A 14,373-nucleotide genomic window follows, 5' to 3' on the forward strand; every position below is an offset into this window, starting at 1 on the left:
ACTACCACCTATGGGACCTTAGCAACTCTCTTAATGTCTCTGAGCCTTGGATTCCTCATCTGTACAATGGGAAAAACAGCACCTCCCTCACAGGGTTACTGAGAGGATTAAATGAGAGAATGCACGCAAAGCCCAGGGCTGATTCTCCCTCCTGTGACCTACCGGGTAACAGGGACTCAAAGAGGTCATGTCAAGATCAGGCAGCAGAAGCCTCACTCTAGAGGGATTAGGAGAGGTCCCCTTTGCAGCCCAGGTAGGCCCTCTACCATCTTCCTGGCCCTGGGCACCCTGCCTACTTGGTAAGTTCCCTAAGAGGTCTTTGCTAAAGCCCTGCCCCGCCCCACAGTCCAGTCCAGGTTTGTCCCAGAAGCCCTCCCAGACTCCCAATCAGGGTCAGCTGTTCTGAACCTTTCTCTTACTCCTCAGCATCCCCCAGACTGAGTTTTCTCTGGGGCAGGGACCTCATCTCCTCCCCTACTGCATGGCATAGCAGGTGCTCGGGAAAATCGAGCCCAAGGAGACAAAAGCAGACAAGCTACACGGGCCAAGGCCCTCTTCACAGCCTGCCCTCTGAGGGGTGCAGAAGGTTTGGGGACATGGCTACAGAGAGTGGGCTACGTAACCTGACTCACGTAAGCCTGGAAAGGTAAGTACCCCCTTTGAGGGTGGGTTTGAGTGGAGAGGAGAGGGGAACAGCTGCCCTCTACCATCTAAGAAAAAAGGAGACACTCACACCTCTCCAAGACATTTTAGGTAGGAAAGGCGGGCATGTTCTCCCCCACTCCTTCCATAAAGTCAGGAAATATGAAGTAACTGGGTATGGGGGTGGGGGCAGGGAGACAAGCCACGTGCTAGGATTTCAGCACCTTGGCCTTGCTGAGTAACCCCAGGGGGAAGGAGCCTTTGCCAAATGCAGTGGTTACAACAGCCCTCCCTTCCCATCAGGCCCCAGCACTGGCCCCGCCCCCTCACCTGACTCTGGAGCTCGCTCTGTTGCTTGAGGCGGAGGTTTTCCGGGGTGTCGGCCACCATGGTAAAGGACTGCTTGGGGTAGTGTCTGCAAGACAGAAAAAAACAGAGTAGGGGTCACTCTGGGGAAAGGGCAGGAACTTCTGGGCTTCTTGCAGACCCCTGACTCTCTCCTGGCAACTTCTTACCCGTGGACAGCCCCTGCCCCAGCAGGACTATGCTGCCCATGCCAACGGGAGGTGGGCATCTCTCAGACTCAGCCTGGGCTGAACTGGGAACACACAACAGACCTGAGTGGCTGCCCAGCCACAGAGAACTGTCTTAAGCCAAAGGAGGCCACGGGGACATGGTAAGGGTTTCAGATCGCCCTGTTTAGGGGATAATCCATGCCTTTGAATCCACCACACAGAGAAGGCAAGGGGGCTGAGCCAGGTTGGGGTCAGGACAAAGCTTTACGCTAAGACCAGGAATGTAGACTAACCAAGCAGAGGAAGGGCAGAGGAAGGGATATGAAGACAGAAATAAAGGGAAAAGAGATATGCATATCCATGTCTCTTGTGGAGGCTTCGTGGAGGAGGCGGTAAGAAAGAAAAAATGCACACATCCCAAGTGGTATTTTGAAGGGCTCACAAAGTCCAATTTAACTGGAGTGCAGGCGAGAGATCAGCCTGATACTATAAAAGAGGTCACTTTCAGGTGACATAACATTATAAGAACAGTTGATGTTCACCCTGTGCTAAGGGCACACATGCCTTAGTTCATCAAATTCTCACAACCACCCTATTGTCCCCCTTTGACAGATGACAGAACTGAGGCTCAGAAAAGTTAAATGTGGCCAAAGCACAAAGCCAGTAAGTGCTGGCATCCAGACTGGCACCCACACAATCTCCCTGGAACACGGCACCCTGAACTAAACTCTCTACTCTCCAGACACCGGACAGACCAGGGGCCTGTCCCCCAGAAAGAGGGCTGGCTTGGAAGCAGCAGGAGCCAGGGAAGCCCTCAGAGCCAAGTCTGCAGGGACCTCCAGGACCATCTGGTCCAACCCCCTCATTTCCCAAAGGAGGAAATAATGTGCTGGCATGAAGTACTTAGGTAACTTCACAATTAACTTATCACATTGGTTTACTGTCTTTTCTCCCCACTGCTTCTCTATGAGGTAAGAATTTTTTTGGTCTCTTTTGTCCACTGATTTATCCCCAACTCCTAGAACAGTACCTGGTGTCCAATAAATATTTGTTGAATAAATGAATGTTGCATCAGGCGTCGAAGTTGGGCCAGGACTAGAACTCAGGTCTCTTATATCCCACTGGGTCAACATGAAGTGGTTTGTGTATCTGTGATGGTATGTGAAATGACTGGGGGTCCACATGGACCCCGACTATTTCAAGGAGTGGCAAGTGGCTTCTCTGAGCAGGAGCCAAGGTCTGGCCATCTCCAGCCCCAGGTGACCACACCCCACCACACTGTGACCACCAGCAGATCCCTGATTCACAAGCTGTTCCCAGGTAAGAGGTGGACTGCCCCCTTCTAGGCATGTTCCATGCCAGTTGGCTGCACGCCCTAGAGCTGGACATGAGCAGCCTCCTGCCTCTGTGCTCTCACTCAGCCTGGCATGTTCTCCAGCCACCCACACCACCTTGAGAAAGAGCTACTGATAAGTGATTTCCCTCAGTGACAGGCAGAACTTGGGGTCTGGAGAACTCAACCCAGGGGGCAGGGCATGACTAGAAAGGGCACAGTGTTAAACTCTGGCCCTGCCACTGACTCGCTGGGTGACTTTGGCAAATCCTTTTTCCTTCTGGGCTAGTTTCACTATCTGGACCTAAGTGATTGGACCTAGGTGTGCCCCAACCCCTACCCTCCACTGCCTCGCCTGGTACCTCCCAGATCAGCCCAGGCCCACAGCTGCTTCACCAGAGGGAGGAGGGAGAGGAGGCTGAAAAGTAAACACAGGTGTCTGCAGTTGGCATGGCCCACAGATGAAAGTGGGCCTAAGGCTGTACATCCAGTCCCCAGGCTTGCCCCAGCTCCACGAAACTAGAGCCACCCAAAGCTGAGGAGCGCCACTCAAAATTCCTGAGCAGTTCCAGGGAAAGCAAGGCTCAACTGGGAGTGTTCTTGGAGGCTAGAAAGAGAAGAGCAGGAGGGATCTAAGTAAGATCTACCAGAACTGGCTGGCCCTGAGGTCCTAAGAGAAAGGGCTTCAGAAATGACCCTCCCACCAAATCAGAGGCATTCTGAAGGCGCCATGGGTTGGGGGGTGTGGTGAAGAGGGCATCTGTAAGTAGAGACTCATGTGGCAGGGGAGGGTGTTTAGGTCCTAAAGCAGGGGGGTGGAGGAGAAGACCCCCAGGTCAGCTCTGGTCCAGACCTTGAAGGATCAATTCTGAGACATGGTGCCAATCAGCATTTGATGGGGCCAGGTAGCTGGCAGGCTCAATAAACACATGTGCATGGGAGCCAGTCTGTAAACCTAGAGTTTCCCATTTGCCTGAATGGGTTTAAAATGAAGTGCCAGCTTCAGTGGCCCAAGGACAGCCAGGCATGTGTACCTGACATACACCCCTACCCTGCAGTTCCTACACACACTGCGTCATTCCTCACACATGATAAATGTATAGATGGCCTTCTGCAGATATGCGTCTCCTAGACACCGAGGTCAGCAGTTCCACACGCGACAGCGCTCATTACAGGGGGATGGAGAAGACCCCGGGGTGGGGGGGTCCACAGAAGGGATCCAGGAGACCCCCCAACATGCAGCAAATGCCTCTGGGTGGGAATGGTGGGTATTTCATCTTCTCCTTGGAGCCGTATGAGTCCTAGATCTCAGCCTCCCACAGTCAGAGCACTAATCCCATCAGAAGGAAAGGGGAAACCAGCCTGCATGTTGATTGGCTTAATCTGGCAGGCAGAGGAAGGGGATTTTAATCCTGAATCAGAGTAACTAGCCCCCAATCTCTTACCCCCCCACCCTAATCTCTAAACTCAGGCCAAAGGAAGGCAGGCAGACATGCTGCTCAGGCTATATTCCTCCTGCTGGGTCAACCCTGTTTCCTCCCTGCAGCCCCCAGCCCTGGCGAGACAACCCTGCCTTTCCCTTCCCTTGCTCACTGCGCTTCAGGTTCCCATGGCAACCTCATCCTCAGCTCCAGGCAGGAGAGCAGGCAGAGCAGGCAAAGCAGGCAGACAGAGAGGGATGGAGAGAGAAAGAGATTGTGGGGGTGGGGAGGAGACAGACAGCAAGGGTGTCCTCAACTACGGAGGGCCCATGAGGGCAAAACCAGGAGACAGTGTCTGCAGGATCCTTATAGGTAATTTAGGTAAGGAAGAAGGTGCCCCGGGTTTGTTTTCAGAGGGGAAGACACAACAGCAGTGCTGTGCCCCTCCCCCACCAGCATGACTGCCCTGGAAAGGGCTCCAACTGATCTGACCTCCTTCCAGAAACAATTGCTGGGAATTTTACCTTTTCCCTCCCTCTGTTCTCAGGTTGAAGTTCTGCCTACCCACTACCCCCACATCCCAGTCAAGATTAATGGATATGTGTGTATGCCAGTGTGGGCACTGAGACAGAAGAGGGGCCACCCATCCCCAGCTAGTGACCCCACTGAGACCTCAGCTCCACCAACAGACTGGCCCATGGTGAGAGAACAAGAGGCCAGGATGGGGAACCATGCATCCCAACCCTGGCCTGGAGCTGGGTCCAGAGCACAGCTGCTCTTTGTCCCTTCCTGGGCCAGCCTGTGCCCAGCCCCTTGTTAATCATTCAACGCAATGGGCCCTCTGCAATGCCCCTCCCAACCCTCCATAGCTGTACCAGCTGCTCTGGAGAAGACAGAGCCCACAGGACAGGAAGTCTGGGGGACAGGGGAAGGGATCTTCCCTTTCAGCATCTATCCATGAGAGCAATTAGGCAGCTGTTAGCAGTAGCCTAGGCCTCCGGGAGAATTTACAGGCACACAAAGTGAATTCTTGACATACTGCATCCTGTGCACATTCCTCTTGCAATCCGCCACAAGGCTTTGGGCTAGAAAATGCAGATGTTATCAATGTACCCATTTTATAGGTAAAGAAACTGAGATTCCGTGTCAAGGACGGAGACTTTACCCAATGCATCCCCTCCACCACTGCTCCCCAGTCAGCTAAAAGCAACCTGACATCTCTCTCTCAGGTGGACCTCAGTCCCCCACCAGCTCTCAGACCTCTGGGGAAAGAAGTGATTAGCAGGGTGAGTAGAGAACAAAGTTATAATGTTTCAAATCCAATCTGTTTCCAAGCTTAGCCCCTCTGGGGTCTCTCAGACCCCCCAGTCAGAAGCCACCTACTCCTTATAACTTTTCTAAAGTAGGTGTCTCGAGACTCTAGACAATGACCTGTGCAGATGCAGGAAAAGGGGCCTCTGTCCCAGGAGAGGGGCTATCCCTGAGGACCTCTGAGTCACCTTCCTGCTCAGAGGGACTGTGAGAACAGGGAGGATGCTGAGAAGTTGCTAGGCTCCTGCTTATGGGCTTACTGGGGACAGCGACAGCTTGTAGGGTGCAGCCCCACTTCCAGTCCTGCCATTAGCTGTGTTCCGGAGGCAGAACAAGAACAGACTGAAGAGCCTGAAAGCACAGCGCCCCTTTCTGCAACCTCACCCCTTCCAGCCTAGGACCCCTTCAAAAACCACAGCTTTTTGTTAAAGGAGGAACAGAAATACATCAACAAAAGCAACAAGGAGCCTTTGGTTTTACCAAAAGGAAAAAAAAAGTCCTGACATCCTGCCTCTGGAAGGAGCTGCTGATCCCCCTGCTGGGAACACTGCCCATGGGCGGCAGGGAGGGCTCCCTTCTAACCCAGTTTCTCACCAGTCCCCCAGGCCTAAGGGCTGAAGTGGTGGGGATAGGAAGCAACAAGGAGGCATTGTTTGACCAAAGAAAAATAATGAGCAGCCCAAAAGATCAAGGCTAGCCAGGAGGAAGAACTTACCAGCCCTCAGGGATTGGAGACAAAAAAATTCAGTGCCGACAAAATATAAAATCAATGGCGGCTCCTGCCCCTGGAGGTAATATATAAGTTATTCTTCCAAGCTGGGCAAGGCATGAGAACACTGGGCCTCAGTTTCTGTATCTACGAAATGGGGATATTAGGAAGCAAAGTGACCCCTGAGGTTCCGTGAGGCCCTGACACCTCTAAGTACGAGGAGGTGTGGGGTCTGCCTGGAGGCCACAACTGGCCACTATGAATGCCTCTTTGAGTGTGCCTTCCCCATCCCAAACACACCACACACACCCCTTGTACTCTCACTCCTAGTGTTGGCCCCTGCTCCCGGTCAGAGGCAGAGAATTCTGGGGAGGCAGGAAAGCCCCAGGCCCCAGACCTGGATTTGCCTACCACTGCCCCATAGCCTAAGAGCAGCTGGGATTTGAGAGTGTGCTAGAATCCAGAGACACTTTGAGCACCCAGCTCCACCAGCACAGGCCCACCCCCACCTCTCTGAGGCCTGGCAGGAGTAGGACCATAGCTCCTTGTTCCCCAGAACCAGGGATATCTCCATCCTCCGCAGCCCCTCACTCCACAGCTCAAGGAAACTGCAGGATGGAATATCTGCAGTCAGTGAAGAGGGGGAGGGTACAATTGAGCACCCCGCTTTCCTCCCCAGCCCATATCCACTCCGTATTTGACACTCCAAAAGCTGGTTCCCCTGGCCTGCAACTCCACCCAGGGTCTGCAACCTCCACTAAAGCATGGCCCTCAAGAAGGAGCAGATAGCACATTTCTCCCCACCCCCAACCTCCAGATCTAGACTATTTGTATGGAGACAAAGCAGCACGTTTGTAATGTGGACAGATCTGCCCAGCTTTCAGAAAATGTAGTTTACAAAACAAATAACTGAGGGCATAAATACTCCTCTAACCAATGGAGCAGGCTCTCCCTGTCTACCTGGAAGCTTCAAAAAAGAATTCAATTAATAGTGGTTCTTCCACCACTGGCTATTGTGCAGAAATGGGCAGGCACGCCTCTACCTTGCCATGGCAATGCACCAGTGGCTATGGCCTGGGAAGTGGGAACACAAACACTGCCTGTTCAGTCTGCCTCCCTGTCATTTCATCCCAGCCCCACGTCTGGCAGAGTGTGTGTCTGGATACACCAGGCACATGTGTAAGTGCACGTCCATGGGGGTCACCACCATCCAGCCGGATGTGAGCTCTGGCCTGTGTTCTCCCGCCTGCCTCACCCTAAAGCAAGTCTGGTAAAAGGAGAGAAATAGAAGAGGTCTTTTTACTGCTTACAGTCACTTTCCAGAACTTAAATCTCAGTCTTGAGAAGGCCACTGAGGAAAGACAGATAGCTTTCTTCTCTCTTGACCACCCCGCTGCTGGCTCTCTTGACCACCCCTGATCCTGGCTCAGGGACTAGCCAGAGATAGGCAGAAAGTAGAGACCTCCCTGTGCACCTAACTCACACTCACTCACTGGGTGGGCACAACTCCCAGGCAAAATGCCAGAAGAGACCACCTGCTTCTCTGGCTTCTGAGCAGGAGGTGCTACTGAGAAGGAAGCCAGATCTCGTCCACAAAGCAAGGCCAGGATGGGTTTTAGGGCAAAGCTATACCCTAGAAACCTCAGGATTTGGAACTTGAATATCACTGGAAAATGGGGCTGGAAGCAGTAAGAAAACAGAAAGGAATGAGAGTGAATACTCAGCACAGTGCCCAATACCCTTTGGTCTCAAGTCCAGAGTCCTAGGGGTGGAAGTTTTAACCATGGGGAAACCGAGGCTCAGACAGGTCCAGAGGGCACTCCGTGCAGGCTGGGCCTGCATCTGGTTTATCCTGGAATTTCCATGTCTGGATAGCTGGCACAGACCAACTGCTCAGCAGAAGCTGGCTGAGGGAGTGCGAACGCCTCGGGCAAAGTGCTACTATAGCTAGACTGAAACACAACTGGGCCACAAAGCCCCCAAATCTTCTCCTTCCCAGGTAACATCCCAGGTGGACCAAAGGTCAACTGGGTGTGGCACCGGCAGGGCTGTAAAGGCTGGGAGAACAGAGAGGGGTCAACCTGCTTCTCTGGCTGGGGGCCAGGACACAAGACAAGGAACCTCTGCTTCTGCAAGCCGGAAGCAGTATCCAGGATTGAGTGCTTCATCTTCTGCCTCCCCTAGAGCCCCTCAACCCCTGTAAGGAGCGCCCCAACCCATTTGCTGCAGCCTCCCGAGAAGAGAGTGAAAAAAGTAAGCTGAGACTTTGACACTAGGCTGAGAAAATACAGAGAAAACAAGGACATGCCTGATTTCTTTCACCAACTCCCAATGCTCATTGAATTCTAGGCTACTGGAGTCTTAGGAAAAGCATCAGTCCCTGCCACCTACTAGGCTTGGGGCTCAGTCAGACTTCTGCCTGGATGGGCAGAGGCTCAGAAGCTGCCCCCAAGAGCCTTGGTGCCCAGAATCTAGCCTGAAGAGGTCCAGTAATCAACGAGTTAAAACTGCCCAGGCTTTGGTGAACCTCACCCCACACCCCAACAGAGGGAGGAAGTGGCAGAGAATCAGGGCTTGTGTGAGCCCTTAAGAATTTGAAGAATGTCCCATTTCCCTTGGGGGGGTGGGAGGGGTTGGTGGGGGGAAGAGGACCAGTGGAAGCTAATAGAAGGGGCAGCTGACTTGGAAGAGCTGGGACAGAGCTATGACCCTCTTTCTACCCCAGGCAACCTTCCCAGTGCCCCAGTCTCTCCCAGAAAAGACAACACACATGTCGCTTCTTGAGCATGAGATCTTTTCAGAAATCTGTTTTCCCAGCACCTGGCATAGGATAGCATGTAGCAGCCAGCAGGCAATATATGCCTGATGAATGAAAAAAAAAAGAAATAATAAGGAGATGAGGCTGTGGTATTAGCAGGGGCACGGATGTATAGTAAGGGAGAGGCAGCCTTTCAAAGGGGTTTAAGCCCCCAACCCCTCTTAGACAAGCTTGAAAGTTACCCTCCTGGGTAAACTTCAGCTGCAAAGAGCCTCCTGACTGAGAATTAAAAAGGGAAAAAAAAAACGTCAGATACGGACTTGTTTTAAATACTGATCTTGTCACCAACTTGAAGTGACTTGACCTTCCAAAGCCCCTACCTAGCAGGGTGGCTGGGAGCTACTGCATGAGCCATGGACCGGCCCTGAGTTTGTACAAGGTCATCCTGAAGATGGAAGATGTTGCACTCTCTGGTAGGCATAGGATGGGGGACCCCACCTCTATCTACCTCCTTGCAGCAGTCCAGGCTGCAGGTCCCAGTGCAGAAGGAAGAGTCCAAGCCAACTCCACCGAAAAAGACACAAAGGTTGGTGCAGCCTCCCTCAGCAGGCAGGGAAGAGCTCTGCCCCAGGCCAGGCCACTCCTTCCTGCTGCCCCCACACCCCTTCTCAAGAAAGGAACACTAGGAAGGGCTGCAGCCAGGAGCTCCCAAAAGCCTAGTGCCTAGACCCTTTGGGAGGGGGCAAGTGAGAGAAGGAGAAGCAGAAAACACAAGGGGGCACAAACAGGGCAGCTCACTTTTACCTGAAAGACCACACTGGATCCATCCTTTGCAGCAGGGTGCAATGAGAATAATATGCCTGCTTTACTGAGTGTGAACTAGCCTCTCATTAGCCACATAATCTTGGGAAAGTCCCTTCCCTGCCCCAAGCCTCCGTTTCCCTCTCTGTAAAATGGGAATAACGGCCCTTACTTCATCCAGCTGTGGTGAGGATTAAATGTGATTGACATTCAACAAAGAGAGTGTGGATGTGCTGGAAAATGCCACCTTGTAGTTACTGGAACAGTCACCTTGTTGTTATTAGAACAGAAGGAAGAATGAGGGAGGGAGCCAGGGGTCCCGCCCAGACCCCCCCAGAGGCAGTACTCACGCGTTACAGTAGGGTTTCTTCTCATAGCCCTTGTAGTTCTTCATGTTGAGTGTCATCTTACAGGTCTCGCAATGGAAGCATGCTTTATGCCAGAACTGGGGACAGAGGCAGAAGGAAGACACCCATCAGACACCAAGACTTCAGGAAGTGGGGCTCAGGCCCTAGGAAGGAGCATTCCATTCCAAGGACTGGAACACAGAATCACCCTGGGTGAGCTGGGGATATCTCAGGCCACAGGCTCTGGCAGCTGATGACACTCCCCTCCCCATCCCCACCAGTCATTTGAGCTGTCAAGAGGGAGAGAGATGAGCAGATGTGAAGGGTGAGTGGGGAAGAGGCTAGTAATAGTAGTGGTAAGCTGTCCCCAAAATGTCGGCTCCACCTCCCCAGATCACCACCACTGCCCCCAGTTGGAGAAGCCTCATTGCTTATGCAAAGCTGCACCAGTGTTGCTAAGAAGCCACTGCTGAACGTGAGGGGCAGCTCTTCAACCTTGACAAGGCCTAGAGAAGAGAATGAGGGCCCAGCCCCCCCAGCACTCAGGCCCAGAACCCAGGCACTCCCAGGGCCTCCGTGAGCTGGGGTGGTGCTCCAGCTCTGACACCTCTCACTTCCCGTGGGACCCCTCACCAGAGGATTGAGAAGGGTACTCCAGCTCTAGCCACCACTTTCTGCCTTCCCTCATCCTTCTCCCACCCCTCAGGCAGTAGGAGAGCACCCAGCAGCTAGTGTCCCTAGGCACTGAAGAGCACAGCTTAAAAACTTTGGAGGGGGCTAACCCCATAACAGACATCAAAGTTGCACCCTGACTAGCCATATGACCTTGGTCAAGGCCCAACCTCTAAGCCATTTCCAGGTCTGTAGAACAGAAATGATACTGTGCCTCCCAGGACTGATGAAGATTAAATGAGAAATCTGCAAAGCCCTCAGTACAGCACCTGGCAACTCTAAGTACCCGAATGTTAGATGCTGGGCACAGCAGATATGAACCTCAACCAAGGCTCAGCAGCTCATACTGGAGGTTTGTGTCTGTCGGGGGGTGCTGGAGGAGTCCACAGCTACACCGAGGGGGAGGATAAGTGACATGTATGACTCCAGCAAAACCCTGAGACCCAGAATGGAGCAATCAGAACCAATCCAGGTGGCCAATGGAGGGGAAGAGTTGAAGGCCGTGAGAGAAAGGGATAAGAAGCAACAGAAATGACCCCATCTTAAGAAATGCTGACACTCTGGCAAATCCAGGCAAATAAGATCTGTCCTTGGGAGCCCAGGGTGAGGCCCAGGACCTGCAACCAGGAGTCTAGCTTCTAGGACCCCAGAATCCCAGCTGTCTGGGTGACCTGGTTGGCTTGTCTCTGCCCCATGAAAGAGGCCAGAAGCCAAGGAAGGACCCATGGAGACTTCTGAAGGTGATCAGCACAGGGCTGACTGTTGGCCATCTGTCAAGGAATTCCTCCAAGACAGTATTTTTCAAAATGTGTTTCCCAACCAAGGGTGCTTCTGGGACACTTTGGAGGAGGGGACAGAAAAAAGGAAGCTGGGAGGTTGGGATACCACCTCCCCAATCCTGGCCCACTCCAACCAGAGACCATGGGTAATTTGGGGGGTGATCACCTTGTAACAAGGTGCTTTCCCTGTCAAGGAGACCCAAAGGAATATCCAATGGTGGAATAGTGATGAAGAGACAGGAGAACCTTCTTTTGGAAAGCAGGCCAGCTGGAAGTCTGGAAGCAAAGGGATGGCTGGTCTAAGCTTGGCCCCCGCCCCAACGGGGGCCTATCCCAGAGCCTGGCCCAGACTCCTACTGGTGCAAAACCCCAACACATACAACCCACCCACCAGAAAACTAGAACAGGATAGTCCCCGCCCACATCAGCCCCCCAAAGTGATGGCCTCCCTCCCTCCCCCAAAGCCTGGGAGGCACTGGCAGAGTGCCTCAGCCCTGTTACCACCCAGTCTGCTTGGCTTCTGCCTGCTTAGCCGCATATGCCCCTGCCTGGGCCCCCACCTCCCCGCAACCCCACAGGGCCCTGCCAGGAAAAACATTCTCTGGAATCCAGATCATGACCCACTTTCACACACACACACACACGCATCTGCAGGAATACACACTGTCCTAGGACTGGAGACCTCCAAAGCTGCTTCCTGATTAATTTGAGGAAGACAAAGGGAAGAAGACGGGCATCCTTACCCTAGCAAATTCCACCTTGGAACAAAGCCCCTTGGAAAGGAGGCAGAGTATACTGACCAGGCTGGGGGTACAGGGCCAACACCCAATCCAGGGGTTCCAACAAGACCCTTCCTGGCTGCCATTTGAAGGGGAGACCCCATACAAGGGGATGGTGTCCATTTCCATCGGTAGTTCTTCTCCACCTCACCTCCAGAGACCCCTTGCTCTCAGCTAGACACACTAGAGGCTGGGGCAGTGGTCATCCATTCTCTTACAGGGGGCTCAGGAGAATAATGAAAACAAGAGTGGCTGAGTGCCTTCAGGGTAACTACTGATCTCGGTCTCTGCATCTGTGAAGTAGAGCTAAAAACCAGGGACTGCAGAGCGTTGGGAGGAGTAATGAGATGACATGGGCTCCAAGACTCAGGAAAATCCAGCAGCTCCTGCGACTGTGTCCTCTTTGGAGTAGGAAGGTGGGAGACAGGGAGGACGAGTCACTCAACAGCCCTTGTGGGCCAAGCCTGGACCTGGTACCCCAAGGGAACACCATCCCCTTGATGAAAGAAACCCCATCCCTATTTGGTCAAATCTGGTGAAGAACACAGACAGAGAATTAAGCCAATACGACCCCACAATGACCCTCTCTGCCTCCTTCCCCTGCCCCATAAGCCCTGTCTCAGAGCAAGAGTCACCCTTTCTGAAAGGCCCCAGGTAAGATTTCAGAGAAATATTCCTGGGACTCAGGGTTCAGGGGAGCAAAGTACACCTCTGGGCAGGCAACTCTAATCCTTCTCGCTGCCCTGGAAACCCACCGTTTCCCTTTCACAAAAAAATCAGACTTTTGATGCCTGTTAGAAGCTTCTCAGCCCACCACCCTCAAGTCTCCCCTGCCTGCAGTTCCAAAGGTGCAACCCAGAACACCCACTCCACAGAAAGGCAAACAGAGGCTGATGGGGGCAGAAGCAAGATCACCTGCTTGGGCCAACCCCTATCTCTCTGGAATCACTGTGGAGGTGGGGGAAGCACTACTCACAGCTCTGGATGACACGGAAGCAGCCAGCTGCAGGTCACTGTGCCTGCAGCCTGGCATCTTACCCCCTGCACCCAGGCTGCCATGACTCAGGTTTGAAGTATGAGATCTTCCTCTCCCTTCCTGTAGCCCAGGGTTACAGTTTCTCCCTTCTTCAGGGGCAATACCAGCCCCACCCTGACTGGATCACCAGATCAGTTCAGTTGGCCACCTGGGCCGTTGGCTTAAAGGCATAGACCTTGGCTGCACCTCCAAAAATTCCCAGGGGGAGATGATTATTCCTAGCACCCCAACTCCAGGCAAAAGCCCAGGCCCAGGGCACCCCTCAGGCCAGTGTCAAAAGGGGCAGCACAACCATGGACACTAATGACATAGTGTAAATAAAAGTAGTTTTTGCAAACACAACAGGCAGAAGAGCTGAACACAAAGAACTTTAAATTTGAATTCCAGCTCTGGCCGAGAGGGGAATGAGCCACATAACCTGAGTCTCCATTTGTAGAGTTCATCATTTACAGGAGCAACCACATCTGTTTTCTGAGGCTGCGGTGAAGACTGAACCTGGCACATTGCAAGTAGTAGTAGCTACTATAAATGGATGGCCACAAGGTGATTGTTGGGTACTCTCAGCTTTAACTGGGGAAAATGGGATACCAGCTGTGTCCAGCCCAGCTTCCTTCTACCTTGCTGCCCCCATGGGGGTGGCAGGGTGGGGTGGGGGATGTTTCAGACAGAGGGGAGCCCTCCTAATGGTGGATTCCAGGGGAACTGGCACCCATATATCCTCTAACCTTCCTGAATGAATGTCTCCACCTTTTTTCAGGCCCAGGAAAGCAAGCCAGGGGAGAAGGACAGGGCAAGATTCAGGTCCCCAAATACAAATGCTCCCCAACAGAGTCTGGGTCAAAACTCTACCCCTCGCCTCCCCAAGGGCTCTGCAGCAGCCCTTCAACCGCTTGGCACAAAGTAGGTGCTCAATAAATATTTGTCGAATGAATGACAAATGAGGTCACCCTGTTTCTTCTTCAACACTAATCCCAGAAGTCCTCTGGGAAAGCAAATCTCGATCTCCTTCCTCAAACACCATCATCAGCAATACATATTTATCCAGCATGCAGAGCACACTGGGTACTGCAGGTTGGGGGAAGGGTGGCCATCAGAGGTGACATGGCCTTTAGCCACCTAAGCCTTTGGGAGATAAAGCTCAAGGAGGAGAAAAGGCTAACACACCAAGGACATAGCTTGTGCTGTGGGTCACACTGTGGGCTACATGCCATAGGAAAATTGTAGTGAACTGGGGAGATCTAATCTGACTCTCCTATTGCGAAGCCTTAGG

At 52.8% G+C, this 14,373-nt stretch overlaps 1 protein-coding gene across 2 annotated transcripts in view; it reads right to left on the reverse strand.

Moving 5' to 3' along the window:
• The window catches only part of LASP1 (LIM and SH3 protein 1), a 36,544-nt gene that overhangs the window by 19,686 nt on the left and 2,485 nt on the right, over positions 1–14,373 (reverse strand). Inside the window, exons 1-3 of one of the 2 annotated variants that reach the window (XM_039873642.1) lie at positions 13,044–13,115; positions 9,841–9,935; positions 973–1,057 (exon numbers count right to left, since the gene is read on the reverse strand). In XM_039873642.1, the coding sequence (XP_039729576.1) occupies positions 973–1,057; positions 9,841–9,935; positions 13,044–13,100 (237 nt within the window). In that variant the 5' untranslated portion in view covers positions 13,101–13,115. Of the gene's footprint in view, positions 1–972; positions 1,058–9,840; positions 9,936–13,043; positions 13,116–14,373 lie in introns of those variants that run through there. The other variant, XM_039873641.1, reaches the window with a different exon arrangement.

The sequence above is a fragment of the Pteropus medius genome, unplaced genomic scaffold, assembly GCF_902729225.1.
Source record: "Pteropus medius unplaced genomic scaffold, Ma_sr-lr_union100, whole genome shotgun sequence".
Taxonomy (NCBI): Eukaryota; Metazoa; Chordata; class Mammalia; order Chiroptera; family Pteropodidae; genus Pteropus; species Pteropus medius.